At 47.0% G+C, this 14004-nt stretch overlaps 1 protein-coding gene across 1 annotated transcript in view; it reads right to left on the bottom strand.

Annotated features, from left to right (window-relative positions):
• The window catches only part of CPSF3 (cleavage and polyadenylation specific factor 3), a 37575-nt gene that overhangs the window by 17504 nt on the left and 6067 nt on the right, over positions 1–14004 (bottom strand). Inside the window, exons 5-9 of the mRNA XM_073674175.1 lie at positions 4580–4757; positions 3878–3967; positions 2322–2472; positions 369–544; positions 119–277 (exon numbers count right to left, since the gene is read on the bottom strand). Coding sequence (XP_073530276.1) covers positions 119–277; positions 369–544; positions 2322–2472; positions 3878–3967; positions 4580–4757 — 754 coding nt within the window. The remainder of the gene's footprint in view (positions 1–118; positions 278–368; positions 545–2321; positions 2473–3877; positions 3968–4579; positions 4758–14004) is intronic.

Below are 14004 nucleotides of genomic sequence, written 5' to 3' on the forward strand. Positions count from 1 at the left end.
AGGAAACATACACGTCTATTATGCACATATGCTACAGAGGGACAAGTCTTAGATTTCACTATCCCATAATTGCACTTGTAGAGAGTTCGGCACAGCTAGAGGTGGGGTGGCCCCTTACCTTGGCTAGCGTTCCCTCCACACAATACCCAGCGATGATCACTCCGTTCCTCTTATCGGTGCACCAGCTCTCGAACAGCTCTCTGGACAGACCGCTCTGCATCATACCCGGGGAAGCCATCACCACGCTGGGGCCAATGTCGTCAAAGTGATCCATGCTCTGAAATAAGATGGGACGTGCTCCTCTTGTGAATATAAAGTACTTACTGTATTTATACGATGTCTACATAGCACACAATATAAGATCAGACCTTCAGGTTGCTGATGTGCTTGAACACAAAGGGGTTATTGATGTTGATCTGCTTGCGGATTTTGTCATTCATGGCGTTGACGTAGGTCTGGTAGACGGCCATACATTTCTTAGCCAGCGATGACGCATAGTATATGGGGATGTCGTGCAGCTCTGGGTGGTTCTGCCAGTATTCATCTGTAGGGAAGATTAGGATCAGTCCATCATTAGAGGTTGGCACACAACCTCTCCGCATACAGGTATGAGGAAAGTTGTGCCGACGACACTCCACCAGGAGTTGTGAGCGAGGTGGAAGACTGGCTGAAGGGATTGGTCTCCTTACATACAAGTACAAAATTATTGCAAAATAGATTAATAACATTTATAAACTTTCTGCTGTTTGCAGTAAAGTAGAGTCATCAGGAACGCTGCCAGAAGATGGTGTCCGACTATACATCCCAACTGCATATAGACCAAGTACTTGATGCTCGACATGAAGGAGATGAATCATTCTGAGACTCCAGCGATCATTAAAGGGAGTCTGTCACCCCCAAAATGCCGAATAAACTACTTAAACAGTTATATAGGAGACTTCTTAAAAATAATACTAGCAGTGTACATTTCTATATTTGGCCGTGGCCAAGGACTTCATGCACAGTTACGATCCCACGATTTGGCCGATCCTGACTGATAACGCTCACTTTCCTACAGCGAGCACTGCATGAACGTAATCCAGATTACACTGACAGAGCCCAGGGACGTTCACACAGGGTCAGCATAGATGCCGAGCACAGTGTTGGTGCCGGCACGCTCTCATACCTGGCTCTTGTCTGCAGCCAACGTTCACAGCACTTGCAGTATCAGAGTAGCGAATAGCAGCCATAGACTGGAGACAATTGTCATGCAAGGTGTAGGAAAGACAAAGTGCAACACGAAGGAATGAGGGTAAGGGAGCCCAGACACTAAGGACAGAGGGGGTGGAGACCTCCTAGGCTGATCTGATATCACCCTGTCCTTCTCTACCGTCACCAATCGCTGAGCAGGAACCTAAAACCCTGTCTCTCCCTAGAGCTAGGGTCTGGCTAGGGGCCAGGGGGGGGGAATGAGCGCTAGTCAGTCCCCACTAACACTAAAGACAGCAAGGGGAGACAGACACGGGGGAAGTAGCTTAGCTTGAGTCGACTTCAGAGAGATTGCACACACGTCTCTTAGCACCAGAGAGGAAGTAAGAACTGCACTTGCTCCAAGCCTTCACAAGGAGTCATGTGAATATCACCGGCACCTCCCTATTGCAAAGTGAAGGTATTTATACAACCAGGCCAGGGTGTTAATTAGCAAGAGGAATGTAGCTGCTGGGTCCTAGAGTGAGACAGATCTAAGAAAGTGTCTGTAATTCCAAACAAAGAGATCTCCTGCAAACAACTGTGGGGTTACTGTCTGTCACATTTGAAATACCCGTGACACCAGGTAAGAGAACGGGTCAGCACCCACACTATGCGCAGCATCTATGCTCATCCAGTGTGAGTGCCACCCGGCTCCTTCAGGGTCTGCAGTTTGGTTCCATGAAGCGCTGTCAGAAAGCGAGAACCATCAATAAGGATCAGTGCAAAGTGAGGCAATGAAAAGGGCCACGCCGAGTGTGCACCGAAGATCTCCCACTTACATGTGAAATAAAAGTCGATTTCTCAGTCACCAAACTGTATCCTGCTGGTATAATTTTTATAGGGGCCAAGTCCCTTACATGCTTGGTGTGTGACAGACTAACTTTTATAAGTGTCATTTTGTGCTGAATTTGGAGAAACCACTTGTGTTGATCTATTTAGGTTGCAATAAACCAATGACACGAGAACAAACAGCAGAAAGTTTGTAAATTTTGTTAATAAATTGAATTTGCAAAAGGGGGCAAAGAACTTCCATTGCACCAGTATACAGGCTGGGAGTGAATCAATATTATTTTGTGAAGATTTTTTTTTACCCAAGATTAACAGAAGTTCTTGCGCTCGTCCAAGAGCAAACACCGGGATGAGCCCCCGTCCTCCTCGGTTCACAATGTCATGCACGGTGTTACAGAACCGGGCTTCTCTTTCCTCCCGCTTCTCGTGTATGTGCGTTCCGTATGTAGACTCCTATAGAAGATGGAGAGCAAAAACAAAGGTTTTAAAGTGTAGACACGACCAAGGCAAAAAATCACAACGGCATCATAGTTTCCAACGTGTTAATATTTTATTCGAGACGCTGCCTAGCCCATTTCTCTAAACCAGTCGTACAGGATAAAGTGTAGATTCACCGAACCTTCTTGGTGAAACTAACTGCGTATAGTAGAAAACAGGATATATAGCAATTCCCTCATGTATGTGTTTACAATCAGATGCAAGCAGGGACTAGAATCTCACAGCAATGTTATAATTCCCCTGCGATACAGTCAGCAGAATACAGGCTGGGCTATTTACATCTTAAAGGGATGATAGAGAGGAAAAAACTTGGGCTTTAGGCCACAATCGGCAAACTTTGACCCATACAAGGGAGCAAAACTGCTGATAAACGCAGAATGAGGAAGTATATGCAATTCACCAATGCGTAAGCACAGGTCTATGTTATGCTTTGGGAAAGGGTCTCACTATAGGGGGTCTCTTAACTCAAGTAAAAAGGGGGAGGAAATAGAGAATAAGGTTAGGATGACTGAACGAGAATAGTTTAGATAATAGGCCTTGATGGAAGGGGGCTCAACAAAGATTAAGAGCATACATTGGAGCAGGCGGACAATGAATGCATGTTCTTAAAACAGTTCTATGAGGAGGGGGAAACTACTGATTGCAAGTTTGGCCAACAACCTCAGTCACAACGAGATATATAAATGCACCCAGTTAAAAAGACAAGGAGGGTAAGGTGTCTACTCAAAATTCTAAAATCTTGCAAATCCTATATGGATTGTATATGAGCCTTTACTCTTCTAGGGTGGATTACTCTCAGGGGAGAGTACTTATTCGAGATTGGTCTTTCTAGAATTTCCCAGTCCTTGTTACTCAAGGTGGGAAGACCAATCACAGAGGAAATCCAACAGGCGTTGGGAAAAGTGACAAACGATAAAGCGCCAGGATCGGACGGCCATCCAATAGAAATCTTTAAACTGTTTGAGGGAGAACTAAAGCAACATTATTCAGATATGATAAATGAAGCATGTGAGTCCGAGGAGTTACCCAAATCTATGTACGAGGCAATTGTGGTTTTGCCAAAAGAAGGTAAAGACAAGGAGTTAGCAGATTCTTATAGAAGTATTTCTCTGCCGACGTCAGACATGAAAATATGGTCACGAGTACAGTGGTCACTATGGTAGTTCACCCGGACCAGATGGGATTTACGCCCTCAAAATCAACAGAAATGAATCTGTACCTCAATATTCAAGCAGCAGAGACAAATCCTAGGCATAAGGCCACTATAAGGGTCTCTATAGATCAGTCTTTGTTTGTCATTAAACCTAACCTGAATATTGAATTTCCCGGTTTGTTATATTGTCATAGAAATGAAACTTACAATAATAAGAATATCTGGCTTAATGTTTGGAATTTCTGCCGCCATGAGATGTCTGTCCTCCTGTCTGGAGAAATCACCAGTGTACAGCAACTGTAAAACAAAGAATTGTAGGGTCACAAACACCACCAGTATTGCTGAAAGAAGACTTGTGCTTGGATTTTGCATTGCATAAACCATCAAGATCCTGTTCGCGCGCAGAGATCAGGACTTGTAGAGGGGCTATATAGCACCCACCTTTATACTGTGCCGTAGCCCCAGAAAAAGTGCCTGTTCTATAACATGTTCATTGGAGCAGAGGTCAACACCACAACATAAGGAATAAGAATTTGGGTCGGCAAATTATTCTAGCAGATTTTCATATTAGTAAGTACAAGACTCCTTTAAAAGGAGAAGGACTTCTCAAACCAAGCACAGGTGCTCGCTACATCAAGGCAGGGAGAAACATTTAACTGCACCTTCTCACCTACTTGTTTTCCATCTATCTCCACCCCCACCTCTTATTTGATTGACAGCTCTGGATTATAGAGCCAGAGAGGAGCAGAGATAGATGGAAGACAAGGAGTTGATAAGATGCACTTAGTGTTTGGCCATGCCACAGTGCACTGAGCGCCTGTGCTTGGTTTGTACAGTCATTCTGTGCTGTCAGAGTCCCTTTTACTACATGGGATTAAGCATTAAATGTTTAAGACAACGGGTACGCACTTTGACACCTGCGATCTCGATCATAAACATGGCAGCTCCCAAGACATGTCCAGCATGGTAACACCAAAACTTGATTCCTGCTACTTCTTTCACTTCATGGAAGTTGATGGTCTCAATTTTGTCCATGCTTTCTTCTAAGTCTGTCTCTGTGTAGAGCATGTCATCTGCAGAGATGTTACTGAGGGCAAGAGGAAAAGAAACAAAAGTATGTTACAAGCGATGTCGGTGTTTGGAAAAAAAAAGCTGCAATTTAATTATTCGAAGTCGGACATTTCACAGATTAGGAGATCAATCTATGATCACAATGGTCCCTGGGGGCCGAGACCCAGCTTTCCACAGAGTATAATTATGCCATTATATTCGTCACTCCAGCTCAGGGAACACACCACAATAGCTTCTGACAACTACTACAGAACCGGCCGAGATGCAGGAACCAGCATTATACATCTGCAAAGTACCTGACCATTTTATAACCCAGTAAAATTGAAAATTACTATCAAGGGGCACAATCTGATGGTGGAAAGGCAGACTGTAAAGATAAGGTTGGCACTGACAAACTGGTTTGTCATAACTTTTTTATTTTCCCGTCAGTATAGCCGTATAATTGTTTGTTTTTTTGCAGGACGAGTTGTACTTTGAATGACACGATTATACCACATAGTATACTGGAAAACGGAAACAAAAATCCAAGTGCAGTGAAATTGCAAAAAAAAAAAAAGTGCAATTGAGCAACAGTTTTTTTTTTTTTTTCTTTTACACCATGTTCATTATATGGTAAAAATGACCTGGTAATATGATTCTCCAGGTCAGTACGAGTAAGCAGATACCAAACATGTATGATTTCTTTTTTATTTAAGTGGTGAAAAATATTTCAGAAATTTATATGAAAAAACATTTTTGAGTTTGTCACCATTTTCTGAGACCTGAAGCGTTCTCATTTTTTGGGATCTGGGGCTGGATGAGGGCTTATTTTTTGCATGCCGCATAGACATTTTATTGATACCATTTTGAAGTAGATCTGATGTTTTGATCGCCTTGTATAGCAATTTTGCTGCAGCCAAAAGAGGGATTTTTGGCACTCACCGTAAAATCTCTTTCTTGGAGCCTTCATTGGGGGACACAGGACCATGGGTGTATGCTGCTGTCACTAGGAGGCTGACACTAGGCAAAAAAAGAAATAAAGCTCCTCCTCCGCAGTATACACCCTCCTACAGGCACCAAGCTCACCAGTTAGTGGCTAGAGCAGTAGGAGAAGTACAAAATAACCAACTATGTAATGCCCAATGGGGCACAACCGTGAAAAACTAAATTAGATGCTCAACAGGGCCAACAGGACATATGTCCAAACACAGGGAGGGTGCTGTGTCCCCCAATGAAGGCTCCAAGAAAGAGATTTTACGGTGAGTACCAAAAATCCCTCTTTCTCTATCGCTTCATTGGGGGACACAGGACCATGGGACGTCCCAAAGCAGTCCCTTGGGTGGGAGAACAGAAGATAGTCAAAGACTAGGTCAGATCTCGGCAACTGCCGCCTGCAGGACCTTCCGTCCAAGACTGGCGTCGGCCGAAGAATAAGTCTGGACCTTGTAAAACCTTGAAAAGGTGTGAAGAGAAGACCATGTTGCGGCCTTGCAGATTTGAGAGGCCGAAGCCTGATGGCGGACCGCCCAAGAGGCCCCCACCACCCTTGTGGAGTGAGCCCTTACTCCGGGAGGGGGAGATTTGCCCGAGATATGATGTGCCTCCAAGATGGTCGATCGTCATCAGGGATGACAAAAAGGGCATCAGAGCGCCGAAGGGAGGCCGTTCTGGAAAGGTACACACGTAGAGCTCTGACCAGGTCCAGTTTGTGCAGGGACTTCTCCCGTGGGTGCACTGGAGCAGGGCAAAAGGAAGGCAAAACGATGTCCTCATTATTGTGAAAAGCAGAAACCACCTTTGGAAAAAAAGAAGGCACCAGCCTGAGCACTACTTTGTCTTGATGGAATACCAGAAAAGGTGACCGACAAGAGAGGGCTGCGAGTTCTGCGACCCTTCTAATAGCGGTAACAGCCACCAGAAAAGCCACCTTCCAGGAAAGAAGAGAGGTTGGAATGTCATGAATGGGTTCAAACGGAGGCTGTTGTAGGACGCTTAGGACCATATTAAGGTCCCATGGTTCCACTGGAGGGCGATAGGGGGGCGCCAGGTGGGCCACCCCTTGTAGAAAGGTCCTGACCTGAGGACAGCTAGCTAAGTTACGTTGGAATAGAATGGACAAGGCCGAAACTTGGCCCTTGAGAGTACTGAGAGATAGTCCCGCCTCTAGGCCAGACTGAAGAAAGGCCAAAATGACTGGCAAAGAAAAGGACATAGGAGATAGCTGATCCTGTTCGCAGTGACGAAAAAAGGCTCTCCAAGTTCTGTGGTATATGTGTGAGGTAGCGGGTTTTCTGGCGTTAATTAGGGTTTGAATGACATTGTCAGTAAAGCCCGCCGTCTTCAACACCGCGACCTCAACGGCCATACCATTAAATTCAGAGAACGAGAATTCTGATGAAGAATAGGACCCTGAGAGAGGAGGTCCGGACGGTCTGGTAGTCTCCAGGGGGAGTCGACAAGCATATTTACCAGATCTGCATACCAGACTCGTCTGGGCCAATCTGGGGCCACTAGAAGAACTGGTACTCCTTCTGTCTTGACGTTCTTGATGACTCGAGGGATCAAAAGGTAGAGGTGGAAAGAGATAGGGCAGTTGGAACTGTGACCATGATATGACTAGCGCGTCCTGAGCGATTGCTAGCGGATCGCGGGACCGAGCTACAAAGGCCGTAACCTTGTGGTTTAACCGGGACGCCATGAGGTCGACGTCTGGCGTGCCCCACCGCAAGCAGATTTGGTGAAACACCTTGGGATGGAGAGACCATTCTCCTGAGGCGAGGCCCTGCCGACTGAGAAAGTCGGCCGCCCAGTTGTCGACCCCTGGGATGTGGACTGCTGAGATTGCCGGGACCATCTTCTCGGCCCAAAGTAGCACTCTTGCCACCTCTTTTAGGACGGGCTTGCTGCGCGTTCCTCCCTGATGGTTTATGTATGCCACAGCCGTGGCATTGTCCGATTGTACACAGACTGGGGACCCTGCCAGGATCTTCTGCCAGTGACGCAACGCCAGGTAAATCGCCCTCATCTCCTGAATCTTGATGGGGAGAGAGACTTCGTGGGGGCTCCACCGGCCTTGGACCGTGTGCTGCAGAAAGACTGCCCCCCAACCGATGAGACTGGCATAGGTCGTGACCACCTGCCAGCGAAGCGGAAGGAATGACCTCCCGGGTCTGAAGGAAGAAGGGCGGGACCACCAGGTTAGCGACCCTCTTACTTGGCGAGGCAACTTGATGTGTCGATCTAGAGATGACGGATTCTTGTCCCAAGCTGAGAGAAGGGCTAGCTGAAGGGACCGGGTATGGAACTGGGCAAAAGGAACTGCCTCCATGGGTGCTACCATCTTTCCCAGGACACTCATGCATAGGCGAAGGGAGTGTGGACCTGGGTCGGAGAGGATGTGGATTCCTTGCCGTAGGGAGTTCATCTTTTCCCTTGGAAGGAGGACCCGAGCACGGGTCGTGTCGAACTGCATCCCTAGGAAGGTTAAGCGTTGGGATGGGACCAGGGAGGATTTGTCCGTGTTGATCAGCCAGCCTAACCGGGAGAGAATGTTCAAGGTGATCTGGAGACTGTGGAGACAGTCCCTGAACGTGGGGCCTTTGATTAACAGGTCGTCGAGGTAGGAGATGATTACAATTCCCCTTGTTCGAAGAAGGGCCATCACTGTAGCCATCACCTTCGTGAAAACCCTCGGGGCTGTGGCAAGGCCGAAGGGGAGGGCAGTAAACTGGTAATGTGCGCTCCTGAAGAAAAAGCGAAGGAACCTCTGATGTGACGCGCAGATTGGGATGTGAAGGTACGCATCCTGAATGTTCACTGAACATAGATATTCCCCGGCCCCGAGGCGATTACCGACCTGAGGGACTCCATCCTGAACTGTCGGATGCGTACATGTCGGTTTAGCTGTTTGAGGTCCAGAATCGGACGTAGTGAGGCGTCCTTTTTTGGGACGACGAAGAGATTTGAGTAAAAACCGGAAAACCTTTCCTGAACGGGAACCGGGACTATGACTCCTGAGCGTAGAAGAGAAGTGATGGCTTGGAGGAAACCGGGAAGCAGAGATGGTTGTGGGGGGCGGGACCTGAGAAAACGTGATTGTGGGCTGGAATCGAACTCTATTTTGTAGCCGGAAGTCACAATTTCTTTGACCCAGGCATCCTCTATTACCGGGAGCCAAGAATCTGTGAACAGAAGGAGACGGCCGCCCACCCTGGGAGAAGTCCCAGGTGGGAGTGATCCGTCATGTTGAAGAAAACCTGTTGGATCGTGATTGTGATCCAGAGGACTTGGAGGAGCGACTCTTTGGGCGCCAGTTAGGTGTGGGCCTAAAGGAGGGTTTACGACTGTCCCGCTGTGCTGGAGTACGGAACTGTTGAGAGGAGGGGTTCAGTTGAGCGAACTGACGAAAGGACCGGAACTGAAGGGGGCGTCTCCTTACCCTCAGTAGCATCAGAGATGATCTGGTCTAGCTTGGAGCCAAACAGCCTGGAACCTTGAAAAGGAAGATTAGTTAGAGATCTTTTGGAAGCCGGGTCGGCGTTCCAGGCTTTGAGCCAAAGAATTCTACGTAAGGCAACGAGATTACTGGAAACCCGGGCTGAGCATGCAGCAGAGTCGAGGGACGCCGTAAGCAGATATTTCCCGGCGTGGCCGATTTGATCAGCTAAGTCGGCCTGATCGTCCGGGGAGGCCCCTGCTAGGATGCCCTGTCTGAGCTGTTTGGCCCATGCGGACACCGCTTTTGATACCCAAGTTGAGGCGAAGGAAGGGCAAAGAGAGGTGCCCGCAGCTTCAAAGGCTGACTTAGAGGGGGCCTCAACTTGTCTATCCGTGGTATCCTTAAGGGAGGAACCATCCGGAAGAGACAGTACCGTCTTGGCGGAAAGGCGAGAGACGTGGGGATCCACAGATGGTGACTCCGTCCATTTGCTGACATGGTCGTTGTTAAAAGGGTATAGGACGTTTAACTGTTTCTTTCCTGTAAAGCGCTTTTCTGGATGCTCCCACTGCTTTTGAAAAACGCTGTCAAATTCTGTATGGTTAGAAAAAGTGCTTGCGGGACGCTTAATATTTTTGAAGGAAACTGAGTAGTCCCGGGACGGGCTCTCGTCTTCTGTAACATGCAGAGTCTGATTGACAGCCGTTATAAGGCTGTCTATCATGTCCTGGACCTTGGAATGCTGGTCAGAGTCAGAACCAGAGTCTGAATCTGAAGCAGAGTTAGATCCCGGGGCGACCTCCGGGGAAGAGGTGTGAGACGCAGGGAGCATCTTGGAGTCTGGAGAGCTGGAGGATGAGCTTGCGTGGATCCGTTTCTGAGAACGTGCCGTCAGTCTGCCCCTGTGAGGAGGGGGCAGGGGTGCCTGCGAATCGTCTGTGGAGACGTTCGGAGCACTGGTGGCCGTGGATAACATAGGCAAACGTTCTGACAAGTGTTCTAAGACCTGCACCAGAGATTGAGAAACCTTGGTGAGGTCAGAGACAGACTGTGACATAGCAACAGCCCACTCCGGAGGGGAGGGGGTTACCACGTCCTGAGCGGCAGGGGGGTCTTGGGGTGCCAGCATGGCGGGAGGTTTGCAGGTCGAGCAGAAGGCCGTAGTGAGACCCGCGGGCCACTTAGTACTGCAAAGAGCACAGGCGTAGTATGTGACAATGTGAGAGGGACGGACTGAGGGCTCCCTGGGTTTGGGCATATGTGCCTGACCAGGGATACTGCAGAGGGGAGATCTGTGAGCAGGGAGGGATGGGGGGCTTGTGTCAGGACAGAGCCTACCCGATTCTGCAGAGAAGCGGTCCCGTGTCCCCCTGAAGGCTCCGAAAGTGAAATTGGAGCTGGTCACAGTAGGTGCCGTAGGAATAGGGAGCTGCGTGCGGCAGAGCGATGGCGCCGGTGCAGAGGACGCTCGTTGATGATGGAGCGCGCGAGGCTCCGATAGGAAGATGGGAAGGGGGGCGGGCTTGAGAGGCCCCCCGATGATAGGTCCGCGGAAAGGCACGAGGGCGTGACGGAAGCGTCACTATGCCCCTCGGTCCTGATTGGTCAGATAGGAGGGGGCGTATGGGCGTCGGAGTAGGACCGTCCACAGGACACGCCCCCCGTCAGAGAAAAAGTGCGGCAGATTTGCCGCGCGTAAGGGAAAAGGAGGAGGAAGTGGCCCAGGGAAGCGCTGTTAAGTGCAGTGTTGGGGGGGGGGGGGGACCGGGGGGGCTGGTACCTGCAGCTGGAAAGGCAGTAGTGAGTCCGGTAATCGTCCGTTCCTTCACCTCCTGAGGATGGTCTCAGGATGCCTTCCTGGATAGGAGGGGATCCTGGCTTTTCCTCCTGGACAGTGCAGGAGACGGTGTCAACCCCAGACAACTGGGGGGGAAGGTCACCTGCAGGGACCACCGTCTCCCTCCCAGGACGCTCCAAGGAGGGGGCTGGGGTGGGAAACAGGCTAGGACTGGCCACCGAGATCGCCCTGAGACACCCTAAGGTGACAGGGGATAAGTCCTGGAGACAACCAGCAGACCCACAGCCCCCCTAAAAAATAACTTTTATTAATAATCTCTAAAAAGGACCTAAAAGTCCATAGACAAACAACAAGAATACTCTAAATGATAGGACATATAGAATCAGGTAATACACCGACCGGGAGGGAATACAAATTAAAGCTGTCCCTGTTATGTCCCTAAATCCTGTCCCTACCTGACAGCGGAGGTTGGCACCCTAATTTGTACTTCGTGGCGCCCCCGCTCAACGTCGGTATCCCTAATGTCCCTACAAGGACCCTTGTCTTAAATTAAAAAAAAACACAATAGTGAGAAAGGGTAGAAAAAGTGAACGTATAAGTACAGAAGCCGATAATAAGTCAATGATTATAGATGGCCAAATTCATTTGGTCGGGTAAACATAAATGCTCTAGGGTAGAGGAGCACAGTGCTTGTTTTTCCATAGCCAAATCAAATCAAATAGCAGCCAGAGCAGTCAAATATGAACACATGCTCCACTTTGATAATCCAGCTATATACCTCAAAGGGGGCTCCAAAAACAGAATCCCACCCAGGTAAATGTCTCCCCATACATCAAATGGGATTTAAGTATTGGTATTTGAAAAAGCATAATATCTATATCAGAGTATCGGGTCCAAACTCTATCTGTCATAGATGTACATAATAGTAGACAGAAAGAAAGACACTTATCATTATTAGTCCCTATACCTTTTCAAATAACTAGAAAGTAGTAATCAGAATATAAATATCCATTAGTAAGTAAACAATAGCACTTAGCCTTGATGGTCCCTAGTCCCAAAAGTCAAATAATAGATTATCGAAAGAGAGACACTCATCATTGTTAGTCCCTATTCAAAAGACTAGAAAATGGCAATCAGAATATACATTTTCATTAATAAATAAACAGTAACACTAAACCTAAATGGTCCCCAATTCCAGCAGGTCAGAAAGTAGATATCATTAATAAGTAAAAAAATGACACTTATCCTTAGTAGTCCCTAAGTAGACACTTATCCTTAGTAGTCCCTAAGTAGACTACTAAGGATAAGTGTCATTTTTTTACTTATTAATGATATCTACTTTCTGACCTGCTGGAATTGGGGACCATTTAGGTTTAGTGTTACTGTTTATTTATTAATGAAAATGTATATTCTGATTGCCATTTTCTAGTCTTTTGAATAGGGACTAACAATGATGAGTGTCTCTCTTTCGATAATCTATTATTTGACTTTTGGGACTAGGGACCATCAAGGCTAAGTGCTATTGTTTACTTACTAATGGATATTTATATTCTGATTACTACTTTCTAGTTATTTGAAAAGGTATAGGGACTAATAATGATAAGTGTCTTTCTTTCTGTCTACTATTATGTACATCTATGACAGATAGAGTTTGGACCCGATACTCTGATATAGATATTATGCTTTTTCAAATACCAATACTTAAATCCCATTTGATGTATGGGGAGACATTTACCTGGGTGGGATTCTGTTTTTGGAGCCCCCTTTGAGGTATATAGCTGGATTATCAAAGTGGAGCATGTGTTCATATTTGACTGCTCTGGCTGCTATTTGATTTGATTTGGCTATGGAAAAACAAGCACTGTGCTCCTCTACCCTAGAGCATTTATGTTTACCCGACCAAATGAATTTGGCCATCTATAATCATTGACTTATTATCGGCTTCTGTACTTATACGTTCACTTTTTCTACCCTTTCTCACTATTGTGTTTTTTTTTAATTTAAGACAAGGGTCCTTGTAGGGACATTAGGGATACCGACGTTGAGCGGGGGCGCCACGAAGTACAAATTAGGGTGCCAACCTCCGCTGTCAGGTAGGGACAGGATTTAGGGACATAACAGGGACAGCTTTAATTTGTATTCCCTCCCGGTCGGTGTATTACCTGATTCTATATGTCCTATCATTTAGAGTATTATTGTTGTTTGTCTATGGACTTTTAGGTCCTTTTTAGAGATTATTAATAAAAGTTATTTTTTAGGGGGGCTGTGGGTCTGCTGGTTGTCTCTATTTATTAGGCCCCTCATGTGATATTTTGTCTAGGTGTTTAATTTAGGGGATAAGTCCTGCCCAGCGGGTCCGAGAGTGGGCGATGTGGGGGTAGCCACATTGCTCTCTCGGTCGCTTGTGGGTTAACAGGGTACGCAGTGTTCCTTGTTAGCCTGAAGAGCTGTATCTGAAAGAGAAAAAACAAACATTAATAAAACACAACAGGGTTGCATCTGATAGGATCCAGTCTACCTCCTACAGACACTAAGCTTAAACTGGTGAGCTTGATGCCTGTAGGAGGGTGCATACTGCAGAGGAGGAGCTATTTTTCTTTTTCTGCCTAGTGTCAACCTCCTAGCGACAGCAGCATACACCCATGGTCCTGTGTCCCCCAATGAAGCGATAGAGAAAAAACATTTCTGGCGTTTTTTTTTTTTTTTTCTTGTTACACCGCTTTACTGATTGGATTAATTTACTTTATATTTTGATGGATCAGACATTTTATGAATGCAGCGATACCAAATATATGTATTTTTTTTAAATTGTTTTATTTTTAATGGGGCAAAAAGAGGGGTGAATTGAACTATTGTGGGTTTTTTTTTCCATTTTATTTAATAGTCCCATTAGGGGACTTGAAGCTGCGGTCGACCGATCGCTTTCGCTATACATAGCAGGGCTTCAGCAGTGGCCATGGGCTGGCGTTCACAGGAGGATCATGATAGGCACAGGGGTCTTCTGCAGACCCCCGGCTGTCATGACAACCGATAGGCGCTCCAATGGGA

This window comes from Phyllobates terribilis, unplaced genomic scaffold (assembly GCF_046119375.1).
Source record: "Phyllobates terribilis strain yellow unplaced genomic scaffold, ASM4611937v1 Scaffold_3__8_contigs__length_932513732, whole genome shotgun sequence".
In the NCBI taxonomy this organism is placed as follows: Eukaryota; Metazoa; Chordata; class Amphibia; order Anura; family Dendrobatidae; genus Phyllobates; species Phyllobates terribilis.